Raw genomic sequence first — 19,291 nt, 5'->3', positions numbered from 1 at the left:
ATTATGTTTATCTGCAATTAGTTACACGAATTCAGATATGGAGTTTTAATAATTTGTACTTACACACAATCTACTTGTAATCTTGAGTTTTAAGTAATATGCATTAATAAACAGTATTTTACGCATAGAGTTTGTCAAATGATTTATAATATAGAATATATATTTTTTATATAATTTAATTTAAGTTTAATAATAAAAAACAATTTATTTTTGGTTTAATATTATAAATTTTATAAAGATAATAATTAAGTATTCTATTAGAATTTAATGATTATACTAATTATATTTTAAATTTTTTATATTTAAAATAAGATGTTTATCCTATATTTGATTGTGTTTATCTTCAATTAGTTACACGAATTCAAATATGAGACAAAATCGGATATGAATAAATGAGTTTAAGAGTTAATAGGAATTTTAGCCGAATATTTTATAAGATAATATAGATAAAGTAAAAAGTATGAATTTGAACCTAATGAGAATTTTTATTAAGTTCCCGTAAAATGCTCTCTATCTATCCCTTTCTTCCTGATTTCGTCTACACATTTTCTTCTCTAATTCCACATGAAATCCTCCTCACCGCAAGATCCTCTCCTCTTTACATGACTTTCTCTCTCTGGTATCTCTCCTCTCTCTTCCCGTCCTCCATTGTTGGACCTTCAATCTTTGATCAAACTACCATCCTTATCTTCATCAAAAAATGAGTATTCGTAGCGCAATTCGGGTATCTTCTTAATGGCAAAAGGTAGAATAAGGGCAAAGCTCCGGCGGAGCAGCCTCTACACATTAGCTAACATACGAACAAAACCATCTTACAAAAAGGAAGAAGCTACCAGAGGAGAGTTATCAGGATACCCTCGTGTCATCTACATCAATCGACCCACCTCTGAAGAAACACCCAACTTTTGCTCAAACTACGTCTCTACAACCAAATACACTTTCCTCAACTTCCTCCCCATCGCGTTATTCGAGCAATTCAATCGCGTCGCCAACTTCTACTTCCTAGTCGCCGCCGGTTTAACATTCACCGATTACGCCCCCTTTGATTGGCCCAGCCAAGTCGTGCCCTTAGCGTTGGTCGTTGGGTTTAGTCTAGCCAAAGAGCTTTATGAAGATCTTCAGAGATTTTGGCAAGATAAAGCAGCGAATTGTCGAAATGCCAACATTCATGTCGGAAATGGTGAGTTTGGGTCGAAGCAGTGGCGTGAGGTTTGCGTTGGAGATATAGTGAAAGTGAAAAAAGATGAGTTTTTTCCTGCTGATTTGTTGTTGCTGCAATCGAGTTATGAAGATGGAATGTCGTATGTTGAGACTATGAACTTGGATGGGGAGACAAATTTGAAGGTGAAAAGGGCTTTGCAGAATCTTTCATTTCCGTTAGTCGAAGATGAAAAAGCTTCACATTTTCAGGATTTTAGCGCCACGATTCATTGCGAAAATCCAAACCCGAATCTCTATACGTTTATGGGTAATCTAGATTACGATGGTCGTATATATCCCCTTGAACCTGCACAGCTTCTTCTTCGAGATTCGAAGCTTCGAAACACTGAATATGTGTTTGGTGTTGTGGTTTTCACCGGAAATGATACGAAAGTGATGCAGAATACCACGCAATCATCGGCTAAAAGAAGCAAAATCGAGCTTCAGATGGATAAGATCATTTACTTGTTATTCGGGTTACTGATCGTGATATCGATTGTTAGTGCTTCAGGGTTCGGTTTAGCAGTTCGAAATTCGGTTCCGATATGGTGGTACTTGATGCCACAAATACCGGGAGAGGATTTCGATCTAAATAACTTCTTCGTGTCTGGATTAAGACATCTTGTAACTGCACTTATGCTATATGGTTATCTTGTCCCGATTTCGCTCTATGTTTCGATCGAGGCGGTGAAGATTCTTCAAGCGAGTTTCATCAACAGCGATATACATATGTACGATGAAGTTAGCGGCGTCCCAGCGAAGGCTAGAACCTCGAATTTGAACGAGCAATTGGGTCAAATCGATACCATTCTTTCGGATAAAACCGGGACGTTGACGTGCAACCAAATGGACTTCCTCAAGTGTTCGATCGCGGGGTGTCCTTATGGGAAGCGGCTGAGTGAAGTTGAACTCGCGGCTGCGAAACAACTGGCTGCTGAAATCCAAGATGCGGAGTCTTTCGATGGAAATATGAGCGATCCTGCAACGTTAGAAGCGATTACGATCACGGACAATGGGAATACCGACAAGAAAGAACCGATCAAAGGGTTTAGCTTTCAAGATGATCGATTACAAAATGGGAATTGGTTGAAAGAGCCAAATGCAGATGTGATTCTGCTGTTTTTTCGTATTCTTGCCGTATGTCACACAGCAATACCTGAAGTGAACGAGAAGACCGGCGAGCTAAGTTATGAAGCCGAGTCACCCGATGAAGGTGCATTCCTTGTCGCAGCTCGAGAATTCGGGTTCCATTTTATCAAGAGAACGCAAAACAGCGTCATTATTAAGGAGAAACTTAGTGTAAACCAAGAACCAACTGAAAAGGAATACAAGATCCTAACTCTGTTGGATTTCACCAGCAAGAGAAAGAGAATGTCTGTGATCATCCGTGATGAAACGGACCAAATTCTTATGTTTTGCAAAGGTGCAGACACCATCATCTTTGATCGATTAGCGAGTAACGGAAAGATGTTTCTCGAATCCACAACAAAGAACTTGAACGATTACGGGGATGCCGGCTTACGTACGTTAGCGCTCGCTTATAAGAAACTCGAAGAAACCGAGTACACGAATTGGTACGAGAAATTCCACAAGGCTCAGATAGCCAGTGGTCCAGATAGAGAGGAAATACTAGAAGAACTATCTGATTCAATGGAAAGAGAACTAACCCTTGTGGGTGCAACTGCTGTAGAAGATAAGCTACAAAAAGGGGTTCCTCAGTGTATCGATAGATTGGCTCTAGCGGGTCTTAAGATTTGGGTTCTAACCGGCGATAAGATGGAAACCGCGATCAATATCGGGTTTTCGTGTAGCTTGTTACGGCAAGGGATGAAACAGATTTGTATTGTCGTGAGTGCAGAAATGTTGGCTCAAGATGCTAAAGATGTTATAAAAGAGAACATCTTGAAACAGATTACCAGTGCCTCACAATCACTCAAAGGGAAAAAAGACCCGCACGTCGCATTTGCGTTGATCATCGATGGTAAGACGTTGACATACGCTCTCGAGGACGATATGAAGTTCCAGTTCTTGAATCTAGCGGTTAATTGCGCGTCTGTCATATGTTGTCGAGTGTCGCCACGACAGAAAGCTTTGGTGGTTAGATTAGTGAAAGAAGGGACGGGAAAAACAACGTTGGGGATCGGTGATGGTGCAAACGATGTGGGTATGATCAAAGAAGCCGATATCGGCATTGGTATTAGCGGTGTCGAAGGGATGCAAGCCGTGATGGCTAGCGATTTCTCGATCGCGCAGTTTCGGTTCTTGGAACGACTCTTGATTGTTCATGGACATTGGTGTTACAAGAGAATCTCCAAGATGATATGTTACTTCTTATACAAAAACATAACATTAGCCCTTACATTATTCTACTTCGAAGCCGAAACCGGCTTCTCGGGTCAAATGCACTACGACGATTGGTATATGTTGCTATACAACGTCTTCCTTACCTCATGTCCGGTCCTCGCCCTCGGGGTTTTGGAGAAAGACGTATGCGCAGAGTTCTGCTTACAGTTTCCTGCATTATATCAACAAGGTCCAAAAAACTTGTTTTTCGATTGGTACAGAATAATCGGGTGGCTCGCAAACGGAGTTTACGCTTCTTTTGTGATCTATCTCGTTAATCTTTATATCTTCAGTCCCGAATCCTTCCGAAAAGAAGGACAAACAGCCGATATGTATGTTATAGGTACAGCTATGTTTACAAGCATCATATGGGTAGTAAATGTTCAAATCTTTCTTATTTCGCATTACTTGACTCGAATCCAATTACACACGATATGGGGTAGTATCGTCGTATGGTACTTAATAGTTTACGTGTACGGAATGATGCCGGTCGGATGGTCAGCGGGTAACATTTATCAGCAACTTCCCGAAGTTCTTGGACCGTCGGAAACTTTCTACTTATCGACAATCTTCATAACGTTGTTATGTAATATGCCGTACCTCATTCACATATCGTATCAGAGATGTTACAATCCAGAAGATCATCATGTTCTTCAGGAGATGAAGAACATGAGAAAAGATGTTACAGATAAGAAGATGTGGAAAAAGGAACAATCAAAGGCAAGGCAAGAAACAGAGATAGGAGTATCAGCGAGAGTCGATGCGAAGAAGAGGCACATGAAAGGGAAAATGAGTCGGAAATATTCATCGCTTGCTTATCGTTCTACGTAATCGAATCGAGGGTTGGTTTTCTATTATCGTGAAAGCTGTCTGTGTGGATTAATCTGTTTGTAGAGATTGGAAGGGTTTTCTCTTATAGAGATTTCCGGTAGAAGCTTATTGAATAAGCCACTCTATATGATATAGTATCACAGCTAAGATGGACATATGCTATAGTAGTTTTGTATACTAATTAGATTTAGGTGCAAGTAGAATCGCTTAAGGTATGAGTCATTAAGCCATTTCAGTTCAATGGATTTAGTTAGTTTCTTTTATTAGTTTTGGGGTCTGGTTTTGTGTTCGTATAATTCTTGGATACAGATGTATTGTAACTTACTTTTCAAATATTAGATTTCGTCCCTCTAATACCTTGAGTTATCATGAATTCGGTTCGGGATATTTTAGAAATTTCATACACAAAAAAAAGGCACTAATTTCGCATATACAGAGAGAGAGGGAGTTGGAATCATGTGAGACCAGTTTGTTTTCGTGAGATCCGTGAGATCATTTTTTTACACTTGAAACTTCACAGCAAAACGCTGAGAAGGTAACCTTCACAATGTTTTTGCTGTGAAAGGTAACCTTCACAATATTTTGTTGTGAAGTTTTAAGTGTAAAAAGTGGTCTCACGTGAACCCAACCCTATATATATATTCACCAAATCACGTTTTTATATATTTATATGAGAGATCGACGGTTATAACCGTTAATGTATAAGATTGAAAAGCAATTACAACTGTATCAAAGTTCTCATAATTGAACACTGAATCTAAGTCTGGATGCAGTAATCTAAACTCTGATCCTACTATTCAAAGTTTGATACTTGGCTAATTTTCATAACTCTGGAAAATCACAAGTCTGAATTCAAGTTTCAGATTTCTAACTCAATTCGGTTCAGACTTAGGACTTGGCTAATTTCCTAAGTCTCAATACATATATAGAACTCTGAATCCACTATCCATGCTTATACTTAATAAAGTTTTCACTTAGTTTGATTCTTTGTAAATTTCGAAAACCGCCAAAGTGCTCTGCCCCTTGAAAACCCCCGCTTGGGGGGGGGGGGGGTGCCTCTTGAACCCTACGAAGGGGCACGACCCCTTTACCTCCCGGGTCTTATAACGATTTAAGATGCTAGAAACAACATTTGTGAGTATGAATTGTGAACCTCCTAACTCACTCGTGTTTGCTTTATCACCTTAAACGATCTCAAATAAATCACAATTACAACAAAAGGATTGATGACCCTAAATTCACCAACAGGCTCCGCCTCATCCACCATCACTACAACAAAATTGACTTTATAAAACGCCTAAAATGTAGAAGCATCCTAAAAGACCATCTATAACCCAACCATTAACAATAAAATACTAAAAACACTAAAAACCTTCTTTAATATTATAATAATAATATAATAATATATGTATTTATAAAAAAATAACATTATATTAGTATATCATTTATTGAGGCCAATTTTTATCGATCTCCGTAATTTTTAGTGTTTTAGTATTGGGTTGAAGATGAAAACACCTTCATTTTTTGTGCTTTTAGTGTTTTTATTGTTGGATTAAAGATGCCCTGGAAAAATACTTAATAGGACTTAAGTTTAAAAGACCAAACAAAAAAACGTCATGTATAAAATTGTTGCAATACGTTTATAGGACATTTTAAGCATTTTAACAAGGTTTTAGGATGTTTTAAAAAAGAGTGTCGTGTTAACTACATTATACGACATTATTTGATAAAGTGTTCTATAAACACAATTGTCTTATAAAAAGATGGATTTATAGGACACATCTCAAAACTATATTATAAAATAGCTAACAAGACATTTAATTTTGAAAACATACTAAAAACCTGTTAAAAGTGGAACTTTATTTACCTAAATTTGCTCCAATTTTATTGAAACGTGACATAAAAAATACTGATCTATCAAATGGTGTTTGGCCTAGCGGTATTGTAACCTATGGCCTCCTAGGAGTTCAGGGGTTCAAACTTCACCGAAGGTAAGGAGAGTGTGTAATTTTATTTGTTGCATTTGTCATATATAAATATTATATACTTCAAAAAAATGTTTATCTAAAATTTATCTGTATATCATTAATAAAAAAACCTTACATTTTCATAATCACAAACCACAATCACTTGATCTAACATTACTATTCCATTATTCTTGTACTAGCAAAACTTGTGCAATTAACAATTGAACTTTGATTGTATTTATAACTCAAATCCATTACAGTCAGAGAAATTATCAACTACACGACCGAGATGAAGATAGAGTACAATGGTGTCAATGGCCAAGCTTGTGCCATCGCACGTTTCATGGAATCTTTGCATCATAAACGTGTACAAAAATCAATGGCAAAGGCTAATGGTAACTCTTTTACCTTTAAAACGTTACTAACCATTTACAAGTAGTTTTTTTAGTTAAAAAATGTATGTAAAACTTTTAGAAGTTTGATGGTTTATTTATTCAAAATGAAAAAGTCATCAAGTTTTTCTAGAACTTCGAATTGACTGTGGAGTCTCGTAGGAAAAGTTATGGTTGTTTTACTTGATCATGGGCCAAGAACAATAAGGTGTGGTTCTCATGGTCCACGGTTAAGCCTCGCATCAAAGAGACACTTTGCATGAATCACTATGGACCTGGGAACTAAATGTGTCGATAGTCGTCGATACCATGATATTCAAAAAAGAGCTGAAAAGTTCCTTTTCAAAAGTTCATTAACTTGCTTTTCCGAAAGTAGTTGTATGTTTTTTTGTAACAGTGAATGTCTATCCGATTTGCACAGACCTCGACTAATATGATATGTACCATTTTTGGGAAGTAAAGCACATGAATGGAAGTGAGGGGACAAAGAAGAAATACCAATCAATAACAAACTTTATTAGTGAATAATGATTGTACATCATAATTCAACTGTTATGTTTTGTTGGGTTAAAAGCGAGCCACAAACCTCCTCTTTCAACACATCTTTGAGTTAGAATTAGTAGACAAGCGTACGTAGCACCAAGGATTTCTTCGTAAATTACTATTACCGAAATCCCTCATTTCCTCCTCATCATGTTGCAACCTCTTCTTCAGCTTGAGAATTGAACACAAAGCTCGGAAAGGTTACGGTAATATCCCTGCATTTCAGTAAACATGAATGCTTATGTATCTGAAACAACACCTCAACGAAAAAACCACTAAAAAAACGTTTTCAAGGCATGACGGTTCTTTACCAGTTTTAGACTAGTACTTTTTCGGTCCCAACCTGACCTTGTGTTTGTGCATGCTGACGGTCCTAACCCGACCATGTGTTTGGACTCCGGCTGGGGCTTGTCCAGTTGTCCTACCGGTCCTGGACAAAAAGAATTGGGTCCAGCCGGATTTTGTTGGTCCTGCCTTAATCGAGATCTTTTGGGCCTGCCCTCAATCCGAGGGCCTTTTGTGCATCTCTATCTCTCTATAAAACTTCTTTGTAATCTAAAAATTGTCCCACATAATTATGGAATATACATGGGTTGCTATGTATTAATACCCTTTCACACACATAATTGATGTATATATCATGATGTTATTATGATATGACATACCTCAGATATGGAAGTGTCATTATCTTCAACAAGGAAGGGTTTTTGGTAACATAAGCGTGCCATTCTGATTTATCTATTTTTCCATCTTGGTCTCTATCCGCCTCTGAAAATGTCTGTTCAAATATAACAAAACAACACAAAAATTAGTACACGATACTTGAGACTAAACAAAAAGTGAACTAATTAACTCACATTGTCCAGTATTATCTCAATGGTGTCATCAGCTAGCTTCAGCTCAGATTCGTGTAAAAGCGCGATTAACATTTGTTTAACCTGCAAAAGATTGTGGATGATCAAAGATGGTTTGAGATATTAAAGAATAAGCTTTTCAATCTTTCTTGGGATAAAACAAGTTCTAGAGCTTCTATATCAAGACTTTATGCTTCTGTTCATTTGAAATTTTCATTTCATGGATCCACCTATAAGACTCCTGTATCAAGATCTTATGCTTTTGTTCATTTCCCTTCTCTCTTTCTGACTATTATGGGGAGTAATTCAATAGGGCATATTCGAGGTCTACTACTCTAAATAGACTTTGTGGGTCAATTTGTATTTGTCTGGCCCCACTCAACACCGTGAGATAATCTATGCCCGTATAGCCTCTGTTAAAAGGTGTTAAAGTCAAACATCGGCTAGACTTGGAAAAATTTCCTCTCATTATATATTGAAACCTCCCTTAGAGTAATATAATAGGGTGCAATAACCTCCAAATAAACTAAAACCATGATTAGAAGTTATGGGGCTAGTAAATTGTTTTGGGTTTTACAACTAGTATAGAGCCTCAAATTCTAATTGGTTGGACTCATGCATCTTAAATATAACGATTTCTGGATTCTACATGGGTTTCTATGTAAATTCGATGAAGACCAAAGAATTTAAAGAGGAGAATTTGTGACATCCCATATCATACTGATTGAGTCAGGATTGTAAATCCCTTAAAAGGTCCTTTACAATGAGTTACTAAAATTTAGACCATGGTTTTGATTGATTTTGGGGTGTTAACAATGCACTAGTTTGGCTTGGACCATTATATGTATGGTGTGAAATAAAGATTTGGATGAAAATGAATCACGTATTAGAGGGATAAAATTGGAGATAAAACTATTAGGTCATTTGTAAAAAAAATAAATTAGGGTTGTAATTGTCGTAAAAGAAATATAGTAGAGACGTTAAGATACAAAACCAGAACCGATATACCTCTTCACGCTCGATGAATCCTGTTCCATCCAGATCATAGAGCTTGAACGAAACTAAAATAGAAGCAAAGATATAAGATATCACTTGGTTGTTTTGGAATTCCGATCAAGATTTAGAATAATCAACTTACAATTGATTTTGTCTTCTAGTGAAGCTTTAGGGTGGAACACATTGAGTGATCTAACAAAGTCACCAAAATCGATGACCCCCTTATGCTTAACATCAAAAAGAGAGAAAATCTGCACATGGAACTTTTAAATTGTTGGATATCACAAAACAAATAATACAATATGCAAATACAACATTATCCATTCAGATTGGTCTTTATTTTATTGAAGTAAGAGGCACTACTTCTGTGCACCTCAAACATGTTGAATAGAGCAAAAACAAATGTAGGAAAGAGGGGAAAGAGGAAGATGGTGAAAAAAACAAGGGAAAGCCTGGCTGCTTCATATGGTAAAACACATGAAACTGGCATAAAAACTTTGAACTTTAGACAATCTAAATGGCATATTTATTTAATATTTTACCTTTTAATTTGATATCATACTTCTAGCATCATGAAATGTTAATGGTACACATTGATTCAATGTGGTATATTTATGATGTTGAATCTTATTTTTTCGATTTTAAACATTTTCGAGGACATGACCTTAAATAGGAGTTTTGATTACATATTGTAGCTGGCGTACATAGGAATATAGGATGAAAGATTGAAAGGAGTTGGAGAGGTAAGAGGGTGGGATCGGAGGAATATTAAATTAGATAGGTTACCACGATTCTACCTTAAGACCATGGGTTAGGTAGTTTTTCAAACCTTTACTATGTTCCTTGTACCTATTTTTTTATGTTGTTACTTGATTAGCACTTCTTTTCCACATCTTCTCTTTTAAACTCTTTTCTTTTTCCTTCTCTTTCTTCAAACAACCTTTCTGAAAATACAAGTCAAAACTTTTTTCTCACATAAACAAACGCTCTACTTTTGGAATAGAGATCTCTTATACCTCATACCCCATCACAAAGTGACATATAAGAAATTAGTTTGGTTTGTTTTAGGAGGACATTAGGACAAGATATTCAAATTTTACCCTCAGGGGAACCAGAAAATTCAGTAACTTCATCCACATAACTGAAAGTGAATTGGAGGAACATCATACCCTGTTTGCAAACATATTCTGTTCCTTTCTATTCTTGAACAAAGCTAGAAGAAATTCTTCCTGCATATATGTCAAGCATGCAATGTTTAGATACATTATCATCTACACAACTATAGATGTGCATGTTGGACAGACAATATAAATGCAGCACTATTAATGGAATGCGAGAGAATTATCCTATTTTATCTCACAATGCTCATGTGGGACAGTTCAACAACTTAGGGCAAGACCTTAACAGAAGTGAGAAGTAAAAAGGTACGAGTGAGGGGCCAATTATAATAACTAGTCCTAATAAAATTCTCCACAAGCTACCAGATTGAAACTAAGGGAATGTTTATCCAAATGCTTACCTCATAAAGTTTACCGGTAAAAGTCAACATTCTCACTTATCTTACCGGATACGATTCTAATCCATTAAAACGGCATCGTATGCAACAATTTATCAGGTAAGCACTAAACAGACAAGAGTCTTCATCGTCATTTACGAGGTAAGACTCCTGGCCCTTGTCATCACTCTTAATGAGTAAAATTCTTGGTTTTTTGCCTTATTTATCCAGTAAGGTAAAGGGACCATATGCACTACCGTGTAAGCTCTTAATAAACGACCCTAAGTTTTGTGTTGCATTCGAGCCAAAAGCATAATCAATAGATAATATTTAACAGAGTAATATGAAAAACTCTGGAATGCATCTGAACTAGGAATGCTGACATAAAGTACCTTGTTAATTAACCCATCATCAATTACGGAACTGCTTATGCTCTTGAATAGCTCAAACAGTGCTTCAACTTCACTGACACTGACTGCAGTGAGAAAAACAATTATAAATATAAACAAACAAGATTTCATATCGCCATACAGAAGTTTTAAAATCGAAACACTAAGTGGAAAGGAATCCCCACACTGGATGATAAGGGTGAAATTTTGCTCACTCAAGGTTACCCTGTAGGTGCTACACTTACGGTAAAATGTACGTTTGTAAAGGGAGGACATAAGGGAAATGTCAAAATCCCAAAACTTTGGCTTTCTTAGAGATCTCAAATGATTTCAGTGAATACAGTTTGACCATGATTGAATTAATAATATACATTTTTTCATAGAGGATATTGACCTAAATATATGTGTCCTCCAGCATAAATATTTTACAGAAGTGATGTTTCTTTATATCATATATGTACCCTTCGGTTTAGGTCTACCACATTGATAGTCACACGTCAGACTTTCTCAGGAAAACAGAAGGAATCATGCTGTGTTTTTTCCATCAAATACGACCAAGCAGCCATCCTGTAATATAGAACATATTGTATTTGCTTTTGCTTTCTCTCTCCTATTTATTTTATATGCAAATAACCCAGCTTATGTGATTCAGGTGTTCTGAACCACTTTGCGACTTCCATCTCGCTTTGCGAGTAGCACAGTGAAGAGGAACTCTTGGTACATCAGAAGCAATATGGAGAACGGCATCTAAAATCGCTCATCCACTTGCTTAAGACGCGTACCAGGTCGGATGCAATGCAACTTCAAAGTCACATTCGAAGTCCCATATCGCACCTGACAGGACTTAATGTGGACTTTAGTGCATTCAATGTTCTAAGCCCAATATACATTTGTGCACTCTACATTTATTCCATACATGCATACAATGCAATACCTCTCCACTGTTTTTCTTCTCCAATCTTGTACAAGATCTATTATAGTGGATTTCTCGGTGGACTCATCCCGCGTGATTTGCTTCCATTTTGGGTTTCCACAAGCAATTTTCTACATCTCCCGACTATTTGTTGTTTATTTGCTTATTTGGTTGATTGTGTTGACATGTCTTCGTACACCAAGTTTTGTATGTGTTGGCGAAGTTAGTGGAAAAAGCATTGGCTGGGTCAAGATTGGCCAAATTTAGTTTTTAGTTTTCGTTGGTTCATTAGCTTCATAGCTTGGTTTTTCAACAGGCGAGTCACAGAGTATCCAACTCACAATGACAATCAGAGTTCGCAGGGAGCCTTAAACATGCTAACACAAACAGAAATAACCGAACACGTTCCAATCAAGGTGGGTGTGGAAATAACTTACAAGCTGTTTGGGAAGCAAGGGTCCTTGGGTCTTCACGCCTGACTGGCTTGAGACCCTTTTTCCCCTGCGGGGTAGAACAGAAACAACCCATTGAGACAAGACAGCGGTGCAGGGTTAGAAGCATTGCAAGGATTCTCTGCTATCTATCATTGATATCATCTCAACCTTCACAAAAACATAATACGAAACCCAAAGAAAACAAAAATAATCAGTCAGACAATAACTATCCGAAAGAAGATGTTATATTCATCAAAATGATTAAAAAGATCACATACTGAAATGCTACATTAACATCTCTTTACAAGTTACAATTGACTTGAAAAGTTATATATGGGTACCAGTAATACGAACAGGTCAGTCTACAACTTTAGAGGCGTTTAGCATCATTCTTTCACTGGACGCGGAAGAGGTGAACACTCGGTACTTGAAAGTTTTGTACGCGAAAAAACCAAAAGGAAAATTGCTCGAACGTAATAAAGGACTACAACAAAATTAGATATCCCTTCTGGGGTGGGGCTCTTCATTGTTTCTTCTAATCTTCTTTTCTTTTCTTTTTTTTGGCATGCAATTTTTTTTAAAACAACCTTTTTCTCTGGTGAGGAAGAGAAAATGTCTCCATGCACTTTAGGTATTAGATTTACTTGATTTGGTTTTCTTTTTGTTTTTGTTGAGGGTGGAGATGATCTAAAAGTAGAAACCAGAATGTAAAACGTTTCTATATCATTCATCAATTTTTGGATCGAGTATACAAATATTTATGCAGACCAGGCAACTATGCAGGTCATCTTAATCAATACTATAATAAATGGAAAAAAACGAGCTTTTATTTACCATGGTCTAACCCATTCCCCACAATACTAATAAATGGAAAACGATCATATAAACAATTTTTTGCATTCGTGATAAAGATAAAACTCCTTCACATGATCAAAATTTATAAAAAAAATATTTTAGCAGTACTTCAATATAATGTAGAATTTTTCTCTTCAACAGATTGAATTTATCACGATCCTCATCTTAAATTTTTTCCATAAATTGAGAAGAAACTCCGATCATTTTAGGTATTTTCTAGGGTTATAATAATGATAAGGAAAGAATAACAATAACTATTCTTCTACAAAATCCACAGATCCAAAGACATTCGACCTTTCCATAATATATGCTTCCAGAAAACGGTTGAACGCAAAAACTAACATAAAAAACAATTCAAAGGAGAAGATCATACCAATGGTGATAATGACGATAACAAAAAAAACATTAGACGGCTCGATCCAATTCAATGAATCAGTTTCCTAACTCCACCGCCCCATATATGATGATTACCGCCAATTATAATTCAATGTATCACTAAATACATCCCTAGATATCATACACTACAAGAATCAATCATATAACAATCTGAAACAAAGTAACCAATACAGAATTTAGAAATCGTATGTATGCTATACCGGCGGGGACGAAACGAGCCGCCCTATCGGAGAGATGCGAATTTTCCTGCCACCGGTGATTGGAAAGGGGAGGTTAATGCGGAAACTCGTAATAATATGTGTATTGATCGGGATCTAGTCGAAGCCCGTGAAATTTTGCTTCGTCTTTTCTCATCATCTCTGAACACGCACAGAAATATATATAGGTTATCCGAAGAAGATGGCCACGTGAGTATCACGTGATGTGCGATTCGCATTTTCAGTTGTTGGTTTTTCTTACATGATCAGGAAAATAGCTAACACTTTCCTTATTTGGATTTTTTTAAATAATTTTTTTTTCCGGAAATCATAATTACTCCTTGTTTTATGTTTTTTTTTTTTAAAGGCAAAAAAGGAAGGACAAAGAGAAGAGTTTCGGCATGGCCATCACCTTCACCAAGCCAACCAATAAAAATAAACAAAACGATCCAGCAAGAAGCTAGACACAAGAGGAATCAAGAATCCACAATAACAAACGAAAACAAAAAGAAGCAAAAAGAGACATCCCCAAACTAAAGCCAAAGCAAAACCCAAGCCTGAGACAAGCAAGTAGACTAAACAAGGTAAGGAGAAGAAGACCAACTATCCCAACTAAGATGGAACTTATGATTCCTGTTCCCCATCCAAAGCTTGGAAAAATTTTGAACATCTGGGAATGGGTCTACACCTCTCTTCTTAGCTTCCGCATCATCCTTAGTATGAAAAATTTCATTCCGCCACTTCCAAAGTTGCCAAAGCGCCACGGCGCACACTGATAAGAAAATCACTCCAACCTTACGATGAGTACCTATTTGTTTGATCAACATTGTAAAATCAGACACCGAGGAAAGCCGCGGGGCTTTAAGATCCCACCAAGCCCATATTTTCCTCCAAAGAATGCTTGCCACCGAACAAGAGAAGAAACAATGGTCCAAAGTTTCAACACCTTTGCCGCAAAAGATGCACTCCAAAGATTGTAACGGAATTCCTCTTTTTGAAAGATTGAATCTTACCGGAATAGCCTCTTTAAGGAAGCGCCAAGTGAAGATGTTTACCTTCTTAGGAATTAAAGGACTCCAAAAAAACGGATCATTGCTTCCAACATTTGTCTCAACCGCCCCTTGAATTAATTTGGACAATAAGTTGACCGAGAAAAATCTCGTTCTTGTTCCAATTCCACAACCAAATATCCTCACCCGAAGTATTGAAATCCACAAGAGAGAGTTGCCTTTCTAGGGCTTGAAGATCATCTAAGTTTCTACCCCTAATCATTGTTTTCCAATCCCAAGCACCACTCCAAGAACCATTAATATAAGTCCATCTGTCTTTGAAAGAAGTATTTTTATTCCTTTCCAAGACATAAAGTCTGGGGAAAAGGTCTTTCAACTTTGAGCCTTGTCCGATGCTCGCATCTTTCCAAAAAAGAGAAGAAGAATCTTTAGCAACCTTTTTTGTAAACGAAAGGATGACATTCTGACCTGCAACTTCCACGTTTTTGCAAGTGTTGACAATAGAAACCCAAACGCTTTTTCCAACCAAAGGCCTATTTGAAAAAAAGACAACCATCCTCACCATAAAATTCAGAAATAACATCCTTCCAAATCGCATTAGAGCTGGACAAGAACCTCCATACCCATTTTGCTAACAAAGCAACATTTTTCGTTTTTAAGCTAACGATACCCAAACCACCAGTCGACTTAGGGCTCAAAATTTTCTCCCAAGCAACCCAATGCAATTTTTTTTCATCCTCCTTAAAACCCCAAAAAAATCTTCTCCTTATAGATTCCAAAGTTTTTAAAACAGAGTTGGGCGCTTTGAACAGGGAAAAGAAGAACAGCGGAAGAGAAGATAACACCGACTGAATTAGAGTATATCTTCCGCCTATGGAGAGGCAATGAGACTTCCAAATTGAAAGCTTTTTAAGGAATTTATCTTCCACGACGGACCATGAAGCTTTTTTGTTCATGTTACCTCCAACAGGAAGCCCCAGATAAAAGAAAGGAAAGGAAGAGGCCTTACACTTTAACATAACTGCCATATTATTGACTTCTGCCTCCGAGACACCAATACCAAAGAGATTGCATTTGGATAARTTAATGCGCAGTCCTGAAACATCATGAAAGCAGTTAAGAATATTAGTAAGAGATACAAGATTTTTACGAGACCATTTTCCAAAAATTAGAGCGTCATCCGCAAATTGAAGTCAATAAATTTTTTCCTTTATATAATTAAGAGTAAAATTATTTTTTAATTAAATAAGAGAAAATTATTTGTTAAGAAAATATGAAATTTATGTCTGTAATTTTGAAATTACAGCCTTAATTCTTATGATTTATAATTCATTATTATTTTTATCATTGAGTTTAACTTTTATCTTTAAACGTGAGGAACTAAAATAAGAAAAAACTTTAAACCACATAGACAAAAATAAAATAAATTATAAAATCATAAGGACAAAAACAAGTGAATTATAAATTATATGTGCAAAAATCGTAATTTTAAAAACATAAAAACAAATATAACAATTTTCAACAAACTTCAGGGACTAAAAACGTAATTTACTCAAGACACAAAGGACATATTTTTTATTTTGTTTTGTTTTACACAATTTACTCCTAAAATTAATTATTGGCAGGAAATTGTCAAAAGTCAAAAAGTCAAAAATTCAAATCATTATTGAATACTTGAATTCTCCAACCATATTAACCACCTGAATTTGACCAATTCCTTGGGATTATTTTTTTTAAATATGTTTTGAAAGTAGAGGCGATTAAAAACATGATAAAACCATTTAATCCAACACGAAATAATTCAATTCGGATCAATCCGATTTCTAATCGAGTTGTAAAGATTTTAAATCGTAGGTATTGGGTTGAAATGAGTTACTATATAAACACAACTCAACTTGATATCTTTTTATTTTCTGGATTTAATATAATTAGTGAGTTTCTATTAATATATATATTAGACAATTACATTATCATGTATGCTTTTCACATACACATATTTTCAATCTATTCTCCATTTTTATATAACTCATTCATATATAATGTAAAAGAACTATAATTCTCTAATTTCTTAGTTGAAATTTAGTGTCCCATTCTTTCTAATACTAATTTGCTTTATTTAGATGAGTATTTAGTATTGAAATGACTCATTTTCTATCTACATTAAAATTATATATATATATATATATATATCTGGATATCCAACCTGTTATGCGAGCCGAATAATCTCAGAACGACCATTTGTTTTGCGGGTAGCCCAGAGTCACCGTATTTGAAACTCTGTAGCCATAAGAAATTTTTTTATTCCTCATTGAATTAATTTGGACCTAAGATCTCCAAATACTTTTGATCTTTGGAACCGAAACTTAAACCAATCGGACACCAGTTAAATTTTATATTTCTTTATATCATATGGATGGAGAGCTAGTATCAAATGAATATATGTTTATTTAAATTAAACTATTTTTATATATTAAATGAGTTTGGGATCGAATAAATAAATGCAATAGTTTGTATTAAATAAAGTAAAGACGGTGGGTGGTTGTTTAATGTAAGTTATATCATTGGATTAAATAAAGAAAAAAATGTAGAAATTTTTAAGTTTTAAATAAAGGAGAGAGATATATTATTCTAATTGTGTTTATAATAAAGTTAAACATATTATAATTTTTTATAAAAGTTTTTTAATATATAAAATATAAATTTTTTAAAATATAGTTAATATTAAAAAAAATTAAATGAAAAAAATTAAATTTTTTATATTTTTATTTTAAAAAGGTTGTATTAAAAGATGCGGTTACAAGATATTGTATTATTTTTAGTAATCACTTAATGAAACAAATGATCAAAACTTTGAGCTTTTCGTTCATGCGGGGCCCATGTCTACCACCGAGGTACACGAGTTTTCTAAATTTGAAGAACTTTATAAAAGTAAACTTTTGGGTGAAAAAAAATTATTCCATTGGTAAAATATGTGTGCATATTTTTCTTTCAGTTTGTTCTGAAATAAGTGTTAACTTTTTAATAATAAATGCATATTTTTAAATTGTACTCTTAATTATGAGTTCAAATATTATTACTCACACTATATATATATATATATATATATAGTTAGAATAAACATTTGCTATTGGGTTTGTTGTTTTTAAAAGGTTTAAGACTTGATTCTTGAGTTTTTGGTATCTTTAGATCGACATTGGAAAGCCTGGTTGGGAAAATCCGCATTTGAGGAGAGTTTGGGATTGTGCAGCTCAAATAGTCGCCCAAGCGACTTTGGACGCGACATTAGTCACTATAAAAGTCACCTTAGGCACAAGTGACTCCGGGCACGACGTTAGTCATGGTAAAAGTCACGTCAAACACTGTTTGATGCCCTGTCGATTTTTCTTCGTTTCTTGTGTCAGTATAGGTTCGAGGCTCTGTTTTAGAGGATTGCTTTATGAATATTAATAAGTGGTTTTTCACCATTTATATTGGTTTACTCTTGGTGCCGGTTTGGCTTTTGTTTATAATATTTGGTAATTTTAAGATTGGGGTTGTTAAATATGATGTCGCCCGCTCACTCTTGCGTCAATCGTGTCCCGTAATGACATGTGATTTCAGTATAATTACACATGATTTGGTTATTTTCGTGTTTTTTATTTTAACTTTATTTTCAATTTTTTATAAATTTGAACTTTATTTTAAAAAAGTAAGTAATCATTAATTTGATGAAAACAGAAATAGTAAAATTAGACGTGTTTGCTGACGGCATGGTGGGAACGATACAGTCGGATGATTGGAGCACCAGTGATATGATGAGATGTAGCAATGGCCACGTAATGGTGGATTATTTATTTATTAATTAAATTTAATAAATAAAAAATGATTTAAAAATCATATTTTCAGAAACAAATTTCGTCAATACAAATATAATATTTAAACTCATCAAGAATATGATGGAATAATTCCTTTAAAGACATTTTCACAAAAAAAAAATTGTTTTATATTAAAATATATATATATATATATATATATATTTATATATGATTACGTTGTATATATATTAATTATATAGCTATTTTTGTTTTAATTGTCGGTATATTTATATTATTGTTTCTTTCTGATTTAAAAAAATCTAAATATCCAACTCGTTATGCAAACTGACTAATTTCAGACAACCACTCATTTTGTTGGTAGTCTAGAGTCATCATATTTAAACATTCATTATCACAAATGGATCTTTATTTCTCCCTAGATTCAAACCTGGGACCTCCAAACACTTTTGATTTTTGGAGCCTAAACTCAAACCAATCGAACACTATTTCATATCATTTGGTTTAAATAAAAGTTCGAATTTGAAATCTTGATATTTGAATGAAATTTCCCAACAGCAAGTTTAGGAATTTTATGGAGATGACTTTCATTTATACATATAAATCATATGAATTTTAGTTGTTTCTATTGTATTTTTATCCTGTTTTTTCAATAAATCTGCTA

At 35.0% G+C, this 19,291-nt stretch overlaps 2 protein-coding genes across 2 annotated transcripts; one reads left to right on the top strand and one right to left on the bottom strand.

Moving 5' to 3' along the window:
* Positions 1 to 735: 735 nt before the first annotated feature.
* On the top strand, positions 736 to 4,374 carry LOC112528652 (probable phospholipid-transporting ATPase 7). The gene has a single exon (XM_025139674.1). It carries the CDS (start codon positions 736 to 738, stop codon positions 4,372 to 4,374), a length of 3,639 nt encoding a protein of 1,212 aa, XP_024995442.1.
* Positions 4,375 to 7,294: 2,920 nt separating this feature from the next.
* LOC112527587 (calcineurin B-like protein 1) lies at positions 7,295 to 13,960 on the bottom strand. Its single transcript, XM_025138309.1, has 9 exons — positions 13,809 to 13,960; positions 12,361 to 12,525; positions 11,014 to 11,096; positions 10,296 to 10,355; positions 9,269 to 9,377; positions 9,139 to 9,191; positions 8,134 to 8,214; positions 7,942 to 8,054; positions 7,295 to 7,491 (listed from the first exon to the last, which is right to left on the bottom strand). The coding sequence occupies exons 2-9, from the start codon at positions 12,482 to 12,484 to the stop codon at positions 7,425 to 7,427; spliced, it is 690 nt and encodes a 229-aa protein (XP_024994077.1). The 5' UTR covers positions 12,485 to 12,525; positions 13,809 to 13,960; the 3' UTR covers positions 7,295 to 7,424.
* Between the last annotated feature and the right edge of the window lie 5,331 nt (positions 13,961 to 19,291).

This window comes from Cynara cardunculus (genome assembly GCF_001531365.2).
Source record: "Cynara cardunculus var. scolymus isolate 2C chromosome LG 15, CcrdV1, whole genome shotgun sequence".
NCBI classification, from domain to species: domain Eukaryota; kingdom Viridiplantae; phylum Streptophyta; class Magnoliopsida; order Asterales; family Asteraceae; genus Cynara; species Cynara cardunculus.
Note: the sequence above shows the minus strand (reverse complement) of the source record. Positions and strands in the feature narration are given on the sequence as shown.

Coding starts and splice junctions, on each gene's coding strand:
- LOC112527587 (XM_025138309.1), bottom strand. CDS start 12,484: ATGCTTCTAACCCTGCACCGCTGTCTTGTCTCAATGGGTTGTTTCTGT. Junction 8,215..9,138: donor GATTCATCGAGCGTGAAGAG/GTATATCGGTTC, acceptor AATCTTTTGCAG/GTTAAACAAATGTTAATCGC. Junction 7,492..7,941: donor ATGACACTTCCATATCTGAG/GTATGTCATATC, acceptor ACTGAAATGCAG/GGATATTACCGTAACCTTTC.
- LOC112528652 (XM_025139674.1), top strand. CDS start 736: ATGGCAAAAGGTAGAATAAGGGCAAAGCTCCGGCGGAGCAGCCTCTAC.